Below are 13,363 nucleotides of genomic sequence, written 5' to 3'. Positions count from 1 at the left end.
GAGGACCCAGGGAGCAGGGAAGGGGGTGCAGCTCCAGGGTCCCCTGGAGTCCCAGCAACCTTCGAACTGTTTCATTGACAAACTGCACGTTTCCCTCAACAGAGCCCACCAGAAAGCCAAGACACCTGCTGCAGCGTCCCTGACATTCCAGAGGGTCAGAGGCTGAGTAAGTCAGAAGCACTGGTGGGAGTTTGCTATAGACAAATGAATCAGCGGAACAGATGAGCAGCTCCTGAAGCATCTACCTACAATGTACAGAAAGAAAAGATGTAATTTCAGGCTTGTGGCAGATGCTGGAGGGTTTGTGGTGCTAAAAAAAAAAAAAATTTTTTTTAAAAATCTCAACACACCTACATATAATAGATAGCTTTCTAGGACAAGGAAATCCTGCAGTAGCTGGAAGAAAACCAATCACAGCTCTTAACTGCATTTGAGATAAGGAAACAGAACATGGTCCAACACAACGCCTCTAAAAGGTCGGTTTCCCAAAACTAGAAACAATCAGACACAAAAATAACTGAGAGAAAACACCTAAATATAAGCAAATATGACAATGCTTATTGGGAGATGTTTAAAGATGTCTTAGTAGAGTCCTCCTTTCCCCAAAAAAAGCAATACTATGTTCAAAAAAAGTTTATTTGGTTTAAAATAAGAATTTTTTTAAGACAAGAGCTAAATTAAAAAATAAATAAAATATGTAACAAATAGAAAATCCACTATAAAATTAGTAGCTGGAAAATGAACACATTTTATAAAGAAAGCCAAAAGATATCAAAAAAACTATTGGCAATAGGTATATCAGGGAAAAAAGCAATGATCTATCAATACAATAGGCTTGATGCTAAAAAAGTACAGTGAAATTATCCCGATACAGAAAATGTAGAAAGTATAAGCATTACTTTTTATCTTTGCAGATAAGGATGACTTATACCTCAGCTGTAACAAAATTCTCTGAGAAGCCAGTTGGGAAGATACCCAGCACCGTCTGCTAACCATTTTTCACATCTGTAACTAGAAAACCTGCACATCAGAGTGTATGAAGGAGCTCACCAAAACCCTAACACTGACTTTAAAAAAAAAGAACAGAAACATGTCCCAGGCCAACCAGGAAGTTCCAGAGGTCTTGACACAATAAATAAAAAGACCCACTCAAGCAAACAAAACCTTTGCATTGTGCCAATATTTTCAGAGGGCAAACGGCCTGACCTGGAAAGCGCAGACTGGTACCCTGCCTGCGGTCCCTGGCAGAGGCGGGGAACGGCCAGTATTCGGAGATGGAAACACAGTTAGTGCTAGTCAACACGGTTTTCTGGTCGGAGGGCTTGTCAAACTGATCTAGTATTTCTTCTGAGAGTACACATTTGACTGACAAACGTAGCTGTGTTGACATAATACATGCAGACTTGTGTGTGACGCTTGACTTTGGCCAGTGTGACAGTCTAAGAACAAAATCCCCAGCGCTATGCAAATATCAGTGTATAGTGTATATCCAGAAGATTAAAAGCCAGTTGAGCCCGGTGACCTCATTAGAGTTATCCCTGTGCCGCCTGACCCCATGGAGGTTTCGGCTCCCTGGAGAGACAACGTTTCCACAAGGGAATAGGGCCCACGAGGCAGCAGAAATGGCTCTCTGCACGTGAAGCTCCAGGCAGCACTGGTGAGAGACGTGGGTTTTCAGGGAATGCATGTTTTGTCTGCGTGCCTAAGTTTGCAGCAAGTTCAGGAGAGCTAGAGAAAGGTATTTCCAGAGCCTCTGCCCAAAGAGCAGGCGAATTCATTGAAAAATATTGGCTGGTTTTAGTGCAGATTTTCACACTTGTAAAGCTAGCAGGACCCACAAATGAAAAGCTGTAGACTCAGCCATGCCAGCAGCCTTCGGCTGGTCATGATCCTGCACGTGCCACGTAACACACGGCTCACTCATATTATTTCCTACATGGGTCCTAATCTGTGCTCAGCACTCTGAGCACCTTCCAGTAACAACACAGGACACACCAACACCCACCCGACATACATTACACCTTCCCAGAAGGAAAAGAGGAGTGGAGTGATTTCTCTTGGAAAGTTTTAGAGGTCAGGTCTTTTGCTTTTAAACTCCACCAGGGCAGGGATAGCAGGGTGGCCAGGTTTGTGAAGGCTTTCAGCTGCCAAAAAAGTTCACCCCTTCTCACCTGCCTCCCATAAAGACATACAGACATCTCTCCTGCCAGAGGAGCAGAGTTATTCCCCACACCCTTCACCCTCAACCATCTAAATGTCCTGCACTGTGGACATATGGTCCAAAGCCTGGAGCTTTGTTTGAAGCTCTCGGACCATACGAGCATCTCCGAGTGCCCGGGTAGCTGGATGTTACTGTAGGAAAGCTTAATGCCAGCAGTTCTCCAGCACGACTGACTGAACAACCAACTGTGGACATGAACTGTCCACCACAGAGGAAGCCTGGGGCTTTCAGTGAATCTGGATTTCCTCTGCCCACAGGCACCACTCACCTCCTTCTGCTCGTTCAGCTCCAGGCAACTGCTGACGTTCTCCAGGCAGCTGACCACACTGGTGAGGGTACCCCTTGTGAGATCCTGCTTGACAGCCACACTCGTACTCTCTGCCCATTGTAGCTACAGGCTGCGCAGAAGTGCTGAAGCATGCCAAGTACTGCAGAGAGAGCCAGGGAGATGGACCAAAAACCCCATCCCCACAAGAGGGATCACCCACCACAGCCACTGAAGCAGTGCCAGTTTCACATCCCAGCCTGAATCCAGCTTATCCTGGCGATACAGTTTTAGCTCCAGCTGGACGACCTTGTAGCTGGGCTCTTGCTAGCTTCCCTACAAGCTTGCTCCAGAAACAGAGGGCTTGGCACTTCCAGGATTTGGCAAGAGCTGACACATTCATAACGGGTGTCCTTTTCATTTACTGGACTGGCTTAGGGTAGGTTTGAACATGAGCAGAGAAACTCTTTGTCCAAAGGACTTCAACCTGCCTGCTGCGCTCCAGCTGAGCCCCCCTCATTTACGGTGCTGCTCACATGTCAGGAGGAGCATGAACCGAGCTGAGAACCCCGACTTCTCATTCTGTATCCAGGGAGGCAGACAGCCCGCTTGCTTGCCAACGCGGACAGATGCAGGATGTTGTCTGAACATCCTAAACACACATGATCTTTTCAGCAAAACAAGATGACAACAGTTAGATGCCGGTTAGACATTTTACCTTACTGAACTTCAGACCATCACCATCAGTCTGACCACCTTGCTTTCCTGCTGCTGAACGCCTCTAGTGACTTGGCAAAGGCATTCCCAGTTTAGGCTGTTGACTGAAGGAGAAACAATGCTCAGGTCAATGAAGCAGGACATGTCTCTTGACACCTACCACCACTTCGAAGCATGTAACACTGAATTCCCCACTAGTCACACTAGTTCTGTGTGCAACAAGAGCCACCTCCCCTCAAATGAGGGGGGTTAACAAAGATTTCACTTGTGTTGGTTTTACTCGTACATCCCAATAGCTCGTATGTAGAGCAGACAACAGGCTACTGACAAGGATTAAGATTTGGAAAATATCTCCATGGTCACTTCAAGGGAAAGCTGTTCTTTTTCACTTTCACAGGAACTTTAACTCAACTCACAGCGGAGGAAGTCTTAAGACATGAAATGCATTCAGGTGGTGAACAGTTTGAAAGGTGATAAAAGCAGCTAAATAGTTTCAAATCTACTTGCTGCCCAACCAGCCAGATAACATAAACCACTAGTTATCCTGGGGAGAAGGGAAGGGTGTCTCTATTTTTCTTTCCCAGAACCACTGATCACAGCACTCACATTTTAAAGCAAAGCAGAAGAGAATGGAAAATACCTTTCCCAACTGTATTAAAGTTCTCATAAACCCAGCACAGCATGTTCGTGTATCGTGGATACTATGGGCCGCGTTTCATGCACCAGTTAGAGAGCAACTCACTGGTCGAGGTCACTGCATCCAGCACCTGCCCAAGCCAATAGCCATTTGTGTGCTATCATTAATAAATCAATCAAACGTTAAAGGCACTGGGGGGAAATTGTCCCATCAGTCTTACCCATCAGCTACTTTTACCAAACTCTTGTTGAGTTACTCCATGTTTACAGAAGATTGAGAGAGACAGCGAGAGATCAGCATCTCCAAAATACTTACAACTTTGTCTGACACATTATAAACATGAGATATTTCATTAAAACCATTTTATAAGCTATAAAACTAACGGTCATTTTATGTCTTTCGCTGTAAAAGCAGACAGTGGCGTAGTCCTTAGCAAAACATACTCTACAGTACGTTTTAAGCAGCACTACACAGACTACTTGAAACTGCTTACAGAGCAATTTATATGCAGTGTTATTTCTTTGCTAAAATAACAAGACTTTGAAGGCAAAAAAAATTACACCCTCGAAAAATACAGCCTTCTTAAAAATGGTTAATATCAGTATCAATTTAACAACTTTCCTAGATTAATTCATTAGGGAGGTCAATACATAAAGCTCCAAAACAGACTTTCAAATTACCCGTGGAAAAGACATGGAAAATCTTCACTCTGCTTTCAGTTGATCTAAAGCACATCTTTAAGATGAAAATGCTAAAACACATGCAAGGCTGGGACATAAAAGCAAGTGTTCAGCGTTGCAATAGGCTCGTCTTAAAAATAAGAGCAGTCTTCCTCTGGACCTGACTCTGGCACTTGGAGTTTTCCTTATCAGCGCCTGCTTTCCTCGCTCTTTCCCAGCACGCTTCTGGTTGAAGGAACGCGGGCTCTACCTGAGTGGCGACGTGAGTTCAGGCTCCTCGATTTGCAGCTGCCTCTGGGAGACAGAAGTTCCGAGAAGTTGGAGGACAGAAGCCGCGGTACGGGACAGGCAGACAGACAGACAGCGAGCCGGGAACCCCGGCGGTAACTCGGGCCACCGGAGAGAAGAGACGAGCGGGTGCTGCTCTGGTTCGTCGGCGACTCGCCACCCCTTCACCCGGGGCAGCGCAGCCCTTCACCGCTCCGGTGCTAAGGAGAGGGGCTGCGGTCCTGTCCGCGGCTGTCGCCCGCCGACCCCCGCGGGCTCCTACCCCGCCGCGAGCGGGGAGCGCTGCCGTGTGCGGGGCCGGCGGAGCCCCGGGCGCGGCACGGTGCCGCTCCGCTCCGCCCGCCGCCGGCAAGTTGGCAGCGCGGCCGCGCCGCCCCCCGCGCCCGCCCCGCGCTCACCGGCGTTGCGGAGCTTCTTGTTCCTCAGCACCGAGAGGATGACCAGCGCGTTGCCCAGCACGTCCACCACGATGGTGAAGATGAGCACGGCCGCCAGGGCAGTAGCGGCCCGCGCCGACTGCCCCCCTTCCGGCCGGCAGCCCGGGCAGCTCCCGTTGCTCCCCGGCCGCTCCATGCGCGCCTCTGCCCGCTGCCGCCGGGGCTCGGGCTCGGGCTCGGGCTCGGGCTCGGGCTCGGGCTCGGGCTCGGGCTCGGGCTCGGGCTCGGGCTCGGGCTCGGGCTCGGGCTCCTCCTCCTCCTCCTCCCTCTCCCTCTCCCTCTCCCTCTCCCCCCCCCCGCCCCGACGGCAGCCCCCCGAGCCGCCGCGCCGCGGGGAGGAGCGCGTCTCGGCACCCGTCCCGGGGGGCGCACGCCGCCCCCTCCCCGGCGGTGCCGTCGCCCGGGGCGGGGCGGGGCGGGGCGGGGCGGGGGGGGGCTGCCCGGTGCGCGGCGCGGGGCACCCGCAGCGCTCTCCGGTCCGATGGCGCCACCGCGCGGCGGCGGCGGGGAGCACCGGGCGGGGCCGCCGCGCCCTCCCCGGGGCGCAGGTGTGAGCCGGGCACCGTGCGCGCAGGTGTGCAAGGGGCTCGCCCCCGTGACAAGCAGCCCCGCGCGCCGGCAGCAGCCCGCTCGCCTGCATCACCCGCGCATCCCTGCCCGCTCTGCCGGGCTCTTAGCTCCCGCCTCTCCCTCTCAGCTGGCCGCAGCCCTCAGCGCTCCGCGGAGGGGGAGGCCCAGTCGGGGTGAAGGAGGGGGTTTTTTTGTCCAAGGAAGAGGTCACGGGCAGCGGCTCCGGCTCGTGCAACCTCCGCCGGCACGAAGCGGTGCTTTAAAGAAGCCCCCGGGGGAGGCAGCCGGCGGCGAGAGCCTTCGCTGCCCCGCAGCCGTCCCGGAGGAGCAGAGGGCCGAGCAGCACCCGCAGCCCCTCCAGCCTGCACAGCTGCCAGGGAGGCTCACATGGCTCCTGCCCTCGGACGGGGGGGTACCGAGAAGGGAGAAATTATGAGGCGAAGTTTTGCATATTTTCCGTGTCGCAGAAGGGTTTTCTTTGCCTTTGTTTCCCACCGCAAACGCTGCCTCGCAGCTCCGCAGCCGGCGTGCCACCAGCCCCCTGCCTGCTGCTGCTCACAGCCAGCCACCCGTGAGCCAAACCCATCCTCACAGGAACTTTTCAACCGATTGTGTCAGAACAAAAAACCCTTCACTGTCGTTTTAATGCTTTTTACTGGTTCTAATGCGTGCGATGCAGAAGCCCCAGCAATCATTTCAACTTCAGCAGCCCGCTTGCATGCAGCAAAGCAGCACTCAGCAGGGATTTCCACCTCCCTCAGCCCAGCCCCACGGCCGAGGCTCCCAGGCACCTTTTGTGCTTTACTCCACGCCAGCATGAGCAAGAAGAGGCCAAGCCCCTGTGGTCAGATTGCGGCTGCAATACAGCAGCCACATGGATTCTCAGCTTTATTTAGAAAATAAACCCAGAAAATAGGTTTTATGGGCTGCGGAGATCAGCCGTGACGCTGTGCTAGGGCCTGGGTGGGGGCAGGAGAGAGGGCAGGGGCCTGCCAAAGCAGCCCGCCTCCCCCCAGCACCTCCCCTGGCTTCGGCCCAAAGCCGCTTCCCTGTGTGCAGGTCAAAGTGCCCGAGCTAACGTAAAGGCTGTGTCACAACCCGGCCTGGGGGTTTTACAACTGCCTGGTTGAGTGAGTCAATAACGAAGCTAAAAGCAAATGCTTTGATGGCTTATTCCCCACCAGCAGCGCACAAGCAGCAGTGGGGCACAGCCGAAACGAGCAGCAAACAGGGTCTGCCCCAGCCCGGTGGCACAGGGTCAACGCCAGCCCCACATCTGCGCTCAGGCCTCGCCTGAGCCAAGCTGCTTTAAGTGGCTTTTCACCCTTTTCCCATGACCGGAGAGCACTCAATTTTGAAACAAAATGGTTTTTTGAAGATTATGGTCAAAATCCTGAATTTTCAAATTGTCAAAAAGAGCAGTTTTGGCTTGAAGTTTGGTTTCTTTGGGCTTCTTGGTTGGCGCTCTGCACTGAATTCTGCATAGTTTTGCAAACATTTTCTCTGTGTAACCCCAATAATTTTGTTCACAGACTTTCGGCTGGTCTATGTTCAGGACCTACCTGCGGTACAGGAGCAGGTACAGGAGCAGCTCATGTGGACGCAGCCCTTCAGCACCTTTCACCTTCATGCTGCTCTGGCAGCTGTTTGCACCATTTTTTAAGACGCTCTCAGATGTATTTCAGATGTGGAGACCTGGGATATGACTTCAGAGGACCTGAACTTTATATGCAGGTGTCTTGGACTTGCTAGTAGAAACATGGTTTGAAACTAATGAAGATAGTGTTTGAAGTCAAGGAAGAAGCTGCCTTTCTGAGTGCTTTGCTTAAAGATGCGTGCAATGCTATCGCTTCTCCCCTGGCTCTGGGGGCTTTCAAGAGCCCCAGCAAACCTGCACCCAGAACAATTATCTTCTGCTAGCACCAAACCTGCTAGCGCTGTCTTCCAGCCCCTTCCATCGTGGAGGCCACCAAGCTGGGATGTCCCACAGGGAACTGCTCTTGCCTAGCGATAGCGAATGGTAATTGATTGCTGAATAATGGGAAAAGTATTAATGCAAACTCTGCTGAACCCCCTGACCCTACACCAGCTGCAGGGCAGGGGTGCTTGTGCTGGTGCTGTCCCAGACAAGAGCACCGATGGGAGCACCAAAGCTGCCCAGTGAAGATTTTGGCCTCACTTACACTTTAAAAAAAAAAAAAAATCTTGCTAGCACAGCAGTGCAAGGTAGAGGGGGTCGCATTTTATGAAACTGCTGCAACTGAAAAAACACAAAAAATGGCTTTTCATCTGGTAACTTCCTTTGGTGCATAATTTATACCTGCAAAAAGTAGTCTTTTTGCAGGGCCCGGCGCAACTGCCCTAGATGGGAAGGTCTGCATAGCTCTAGCAGGCATGTGTGCATCTGCACGGTTATAGCAACTAATCTCTCATAAGACACTTAGAAGAAATTATGATAGATGTAGCGAGCAACTGTTTTCATCGGTGGAGTGATTTAGATGAATGATTTTCAGGCTGTTTCCTCCCACCTTCCTGCTAAATGGACTCTTCGCTGCTTCAATTAAGAAAAGGCTAGCACTTTAGGAAGCAGGGGCAAGGAAAAAAAATGAAGGTAGAGGTATCAATAAGACCTTTTTAATTACGCTTTACCGGAACTTCTGACGTAAATCATATGGAAATAAAAATATCCCCAGTCTGTTAGAAGAATTTAGGCTCATTTGATTGTGCAAGGACCATGAACGTGATCACAGGAGAAGGCAACTGAATTAGGATCAGAAACCAGAGCCCTTCAGTACCCAAACCGCACTGGGGAGGCTATGTACGTGTACACACCTAAACAGGACGACCAAGCAGAATGCGATCGGTGCAAAATATTCAAGCACCATAAGTGCTTTTCAAACACTCCTCCTGCAAAAACGTAATAGCTTTGCTAACAGTGAGGCTTGGAGGGGCAGTGCCCGGCACCCTCCTGCCGTGCCACTCGCACCCGTCACAGCAGCCATGTGCAGAGAATCGCTCGTCCATTGCTAAGCGCGGGACTCGTCCAGTGGCATGAAACATCCCCCTTCCCGACCCTACCTACCAAAGCACGCTGCTTAGTAAGAGTTAATCCAGGTATACTATAATGAATGAAAGCTTGCATAATTGAAAAATAGCTGAGGCACTAATCTTCCTTCTTGGCACCTTGAGTCCTCTTCAAAAAGATTATTTTGTCTTCAGAGACAGCTTTAATGCTACTTAATGAATCGCTTATAAATGAAGGATTTTTTCCTTCTCCCCTGTACAGGGACAGGCTGACTACTACACCGATTTTGTCAATGTAAAAGAGACAATTAACTTTTGTCAAATATACAAAGATAATGGCTGTTCTCCACAAATACTACTATACTGAATTTGGCATATTTAAGGCCAATTTGTCTTGTCGTTTTGACTGAGCCTGCTTAGCAACAGTGACATATCCATTTCCTTTAGCCAGACGTGGGGAACTCTTCGTGCTTACCAAAACAATTAGCGGCCTCCTGAGCACCCCCAGCAACAGGTAGGTTAGTGCTGGATAAGAAATACAAGGCTGGGAAATTCAGAATCTCAGCACAAGATCATTCAAGGGTGTTTTGGTGTCCAGCTTCGAAGGAGGGAAGAGACATGAGAAGGAAGGAGAAACGTAGAAAACCAGGGCACCAGGAAACCTTCCCCTGAACGTCTACGCTGAATGTCTCAGTTGCGGGCAGAGTGCAGGCAAGTTTTCTTGGAACTGTAACTCCTGCCCTGCAAAAGCAGACACCAGGCAGGACCATGGGGCAGGTTAGTGGTTTCCCCCCTCCAAATAACTCCCGGTGAGTTACAAGGGCAATTTTGTAGCATGAAGTCATTCCTAACACGGAGGTCCCCAAGCAGAAACACTCAGTCGTCTCCCTTGCCTGTGTCCTGCCGAGCACTTGCTCCGCTCCCCGGATCCACATGCACAGCGCAAAGATGCTGAATGAAGCTGAATCCCTCCCCTCCCACCACACCAGCCTGGCTGAGTACTAATGTTTATTTCCAGAGACAACAACAGGCAATAAAAGTTTTAATTTCTCAACAAGTGGGCCTTTTGACTCAAGCAATGACCTTTGGGAGAGACACATAAGCAGATGCAGAAATGGGGCTAATAAATCCTTTGCCACGTGGGCTGCTCCCACGCTGTTTAGCCCGGGACAGGATGCAGAGGAGCCCTGTAGGGCTGCTCCCGGTGATGGGCAGAGCGGGTCTCCTCCACCCCTGAGCAGACCAGATGAGGATTTAGAGGTCTCTCCTGCCTCCCGTATCGAAACCAGCAGCCTGCGGTGGTGTAACGCCACCAGGATGCGGTGCTCAGCCGTTGGAGAGCTCCAGCACGTGCCTTTCCAGCACAGTCTGTTTTTCTTGTTTAAGATTCTGGTCTAGACCCCAAACAACAGAGGTTCATTCCTTGGCACAGTCTTAGACTCCTTGAGCTTGCAAACACAGCTAAAAAAAGCCATTTAGTCTCTCTGTGCATCATGGCCATTATCTTCAAAGTAAGGACCAACACCTTTTCCGCCCCCCCTCCTTGTCTCAATTCTGCCCTTAAATCCACAGTGTGGCCAGGAGGCAGAGTTATTTCCAAACCATTACCGAAGGGGGAATCACCATTATCCACCCGCCACTCTCTAGCCAAACACATACAGCAGCAGTTCCTCTCTCCCAAACTTTTTTCTTGTCCATTTGGACTGCACAGCTATTTACTGCAGAGGCAACACAGCTGTACTGTGCATGGCATAAGAGAATCCCAGTCTTGGGGAAAAAAAGCACTAGTTGCTTCGGCAATAAATAGATGAATACAGCAGCTTGCCCTGAGCTGCCGTCGCAGAAGAGATCAACAAACAACCGGCTCTATTTATGCCACCGTGCTTGCATAGAAGCTCCAGACAAACCAATAACCTTGTGTTCAGCCACTTCCCCTCTTTGTCCCTGAAGCAGCAGCCTCACGCAGAGCGCACAGCTCACTCGCCCAGAATAGGCTTTTTTGTTAATCGCTCAAAAAGCCGCAGACACAGGCCTGTTCATTCAGCTCAACTGCTTAACACTGCAATCTAAATAAAAAGGGAAAGAAGGCAAACTTTGTATTCCTTTCGTACCCTGAATATTAAATGACACCATCAATGTTGCCTTGGGACGCAACATCAAACCACTTCCTTTGCTCCGAGATGGGATTTAAGAAGAATGACTTTGAGGCTGACTTGCCGTTTCAAATCTCCCATTTTTTCCCCTATCTCAAACTCGAGACGCAACATGAATGAAATCAGAATTAGCCTCGTTACAAACAAGCAAGGGGGGTGACCTAGATTCACTTTGCCTCTCAGAAGGAAGTGATGGCAAAAGTTTAAATCCTGCCATACGGGGCTGTCAGCTGCGGCACATTTAGGTCAAAGTTTGTGGCGATCAAATCGTGCTTTCCGAAAAGGCTTTTACTAGTGGGATGATTTGTACGGCAGTGGCTGAATTATGCATGGGATTTGTACAGCCTCTGCTAGCAAATAACTCCAGCCCTTCCGACATGTGCAGAGAAACTCAAGCTCTTCCCTGCAGCATCTTCAGCGGCTTGAACCCAGCTCTGCAACCCTGGGGACACACGTTGTGCTGGGGCGTCAGGGTAGCCCTCGCCACCAGCCACATCAGGCAGCATCCCGTGCTGTGCCAGGCTGCAGCCAGTCTTGCTGCAGGTCTCGAGGTGCTAGGATGAAATGTGGGGTTTTTTTTCAATGATCTTATTGAATGCCACCCAAAAAATCCCAAATCAGAGAGCCTGCTCCCGGCAAAGCCAGCCTGGTTGCTGTGCGGGCTGCCGGGGCTGCTTGGATGACAGCTGAGCGGTAGCACAGGACTCTGCCCAAGTGACGGTCACGCTGAAGGAAACACATGGAAGTGATCAGGCTGGTGGGGTTTGTTGTGGTGAACTGGGAAAAAAAACCTCAGGGAAGGCCACAACCGTCTACCCCACTAAACCAGGAAATTTCACAGCTAACAAATCCTAAAGAATTTTAAGTGCTTTAGTATCTGAGTAAGAAACTCCTACATTGCCCAACAACAGGCAAGTTACTCAAGGCGCTGCTAGCTCAGTGCTTGTCAGCAAGGCAGTGAATATGAAAAAATAAAAAAGAAAAGAAAGGCAAAGAAAGGAAAGCTGGTTCATCACAGACCGGTGCCCCCAGACAGGGACCCTTTTTGTCTTCAGGATCTGCCTTCAACTCGGGCAAAAGAAGGACCACTCATCCTCCTCACACCATCCCCACAGAGCGTGTGCTCAAGCGAGGGTGGGCAAGGCTTTCCCCTTTACACCGAGATGTCCTGGGGTGGCAGGAGGAACAAAAACAAAACAAAAAAAACCAAACAAACAAAAAAAAGAGTGCACTTAATCTTTTTCCCATTGAGATTCCTCATCCAGTCCCTTTTTCTACCAGTGAAAACCAACAACAAACCCACTCCTGCTCCTTACAGGTGTCCTTTTGCCAGTCTCTTTCCAGTCCATGCCTTCTGCCCAGACATGCCGTGCACACAGGAATCCCACTGCCTCCGCAGACTCCCACATCAGCGCCTGCAGGGATGCTAGCTGGGTCGCTCTTGGTTTTCCCGGTGCAGTTCTCACAGCCTCTCACCTCCCTTTCTCTCCCCTTTCTTTCTTCCCCCTCCCCAAGCCTGGGGTCCATCCCAATTAGGGGTCAGCTGGGAGGGTCAGGCCAATCTTTTGGACCCACCAGGGTATTACCCAGTTTACCACTGCCTGTATGCGGAGAAGAGACCTAAGCTTATCCTCTGGCTGTGCTTCAATCCCAATAAAAAGGGCTAGTTAGCGCTTCACAAGGAGGTAAGACTGGCTGCCCCCCTGAGGGCCTGGAGGGAAAGCTCTCTGCTCCACGGATACTGCCCAAGCAGAGGTGGTTGCTCTTTTCTCCGACACCCCCAAAAGTTTGTACAGCATCTCCGACATTCAGCATTGCTCGCCAGGCACCTGGCCTTGCCGTTGGGAGAATGATGTGAGGCAGAAACTGCCGAGATGCTCTGGGGATTCCCTCCTCCACATTCCCCCCCTCCCCATCCCCAATTTGCACTGGAGTTCACCTGGATGCACACCCACCTGCAAGCATTTTGTCTGCACCCACTCTGCTGCCCAGCACTATGTCCAAGCTGCTTTTCCAGCTGGGGATGGCATGAGCCCGGCGGGGTGCGGGGCAAACCCAGCTAGGCTCCGGCCAGCCCGGCCCGCTGGCACCTGTGTTACCCACCCAGCCGCACCGTCACTGTGGGGACATTCCCAGTTGATGCCACTCTCTTGTCAAAATCACTCCGTTGCCATTAGCAGCTGCTTTCCAACGCTAAGGCTGAAATTGCCATGGTCATCCTCTGCAAGTGGAGAAATAACAGTCTTCAGAAAGATAACAGTCAGAAAGAAAACAAGGAGATTTCCCTTCCCCGAGCAGCCCCTCCTGCAGCCCAAGTTGTGGGAGCTGCGACTCCAGCAAGCTTCAGGAGCGCTTGGCACTAACTGCCTCG

At 51.0% G+C, this 13,363-nt stretch overlaps 1 protein-coding gene across 1 annotated transcript in view; it reads right to left on the bottom strand.

The window, feature by feature from the left end:
* The window catches only part of GPR50 (G protein-coupled receptor 50), a 47,146-nt gene extending 41,765 nt beyond the window's left edge, over positions 1 to 5,381 (bottom strand). The window contains exon 1 of the mRNA XM_076347242.1: positions 5,207 to 5,381. Coding sequence (XP_076203357.1) covers positions 5,207 to 5,381 — 175 coding nt within the window. The remainder of the gene's footprint in view (positions 1 to 5,206) is intronic.
* Between the last annotated feature and the right edge of the window lie 7,982 nt (positions 5,382 to 13,363).

Source organism: Aptenodytes patagonicus, chromosome 9, assembly GCF_965638725.1.
Source record: "Aptenodytes patagonicus chromosome 9, bAptPat1.pri.cur, whole genome shotgun sequence".
Taxonomy (NCBI): domain Eukaryota; kingdom Metazoa; phylum Chordata; class Aves; order Sphenisciformes; family Spheniscidae; genus Aptenodytes; species Aptenodytes patagonicus.
This window is presented reverse-complemented; position numbering and strand designations above follow the sequence as displayed.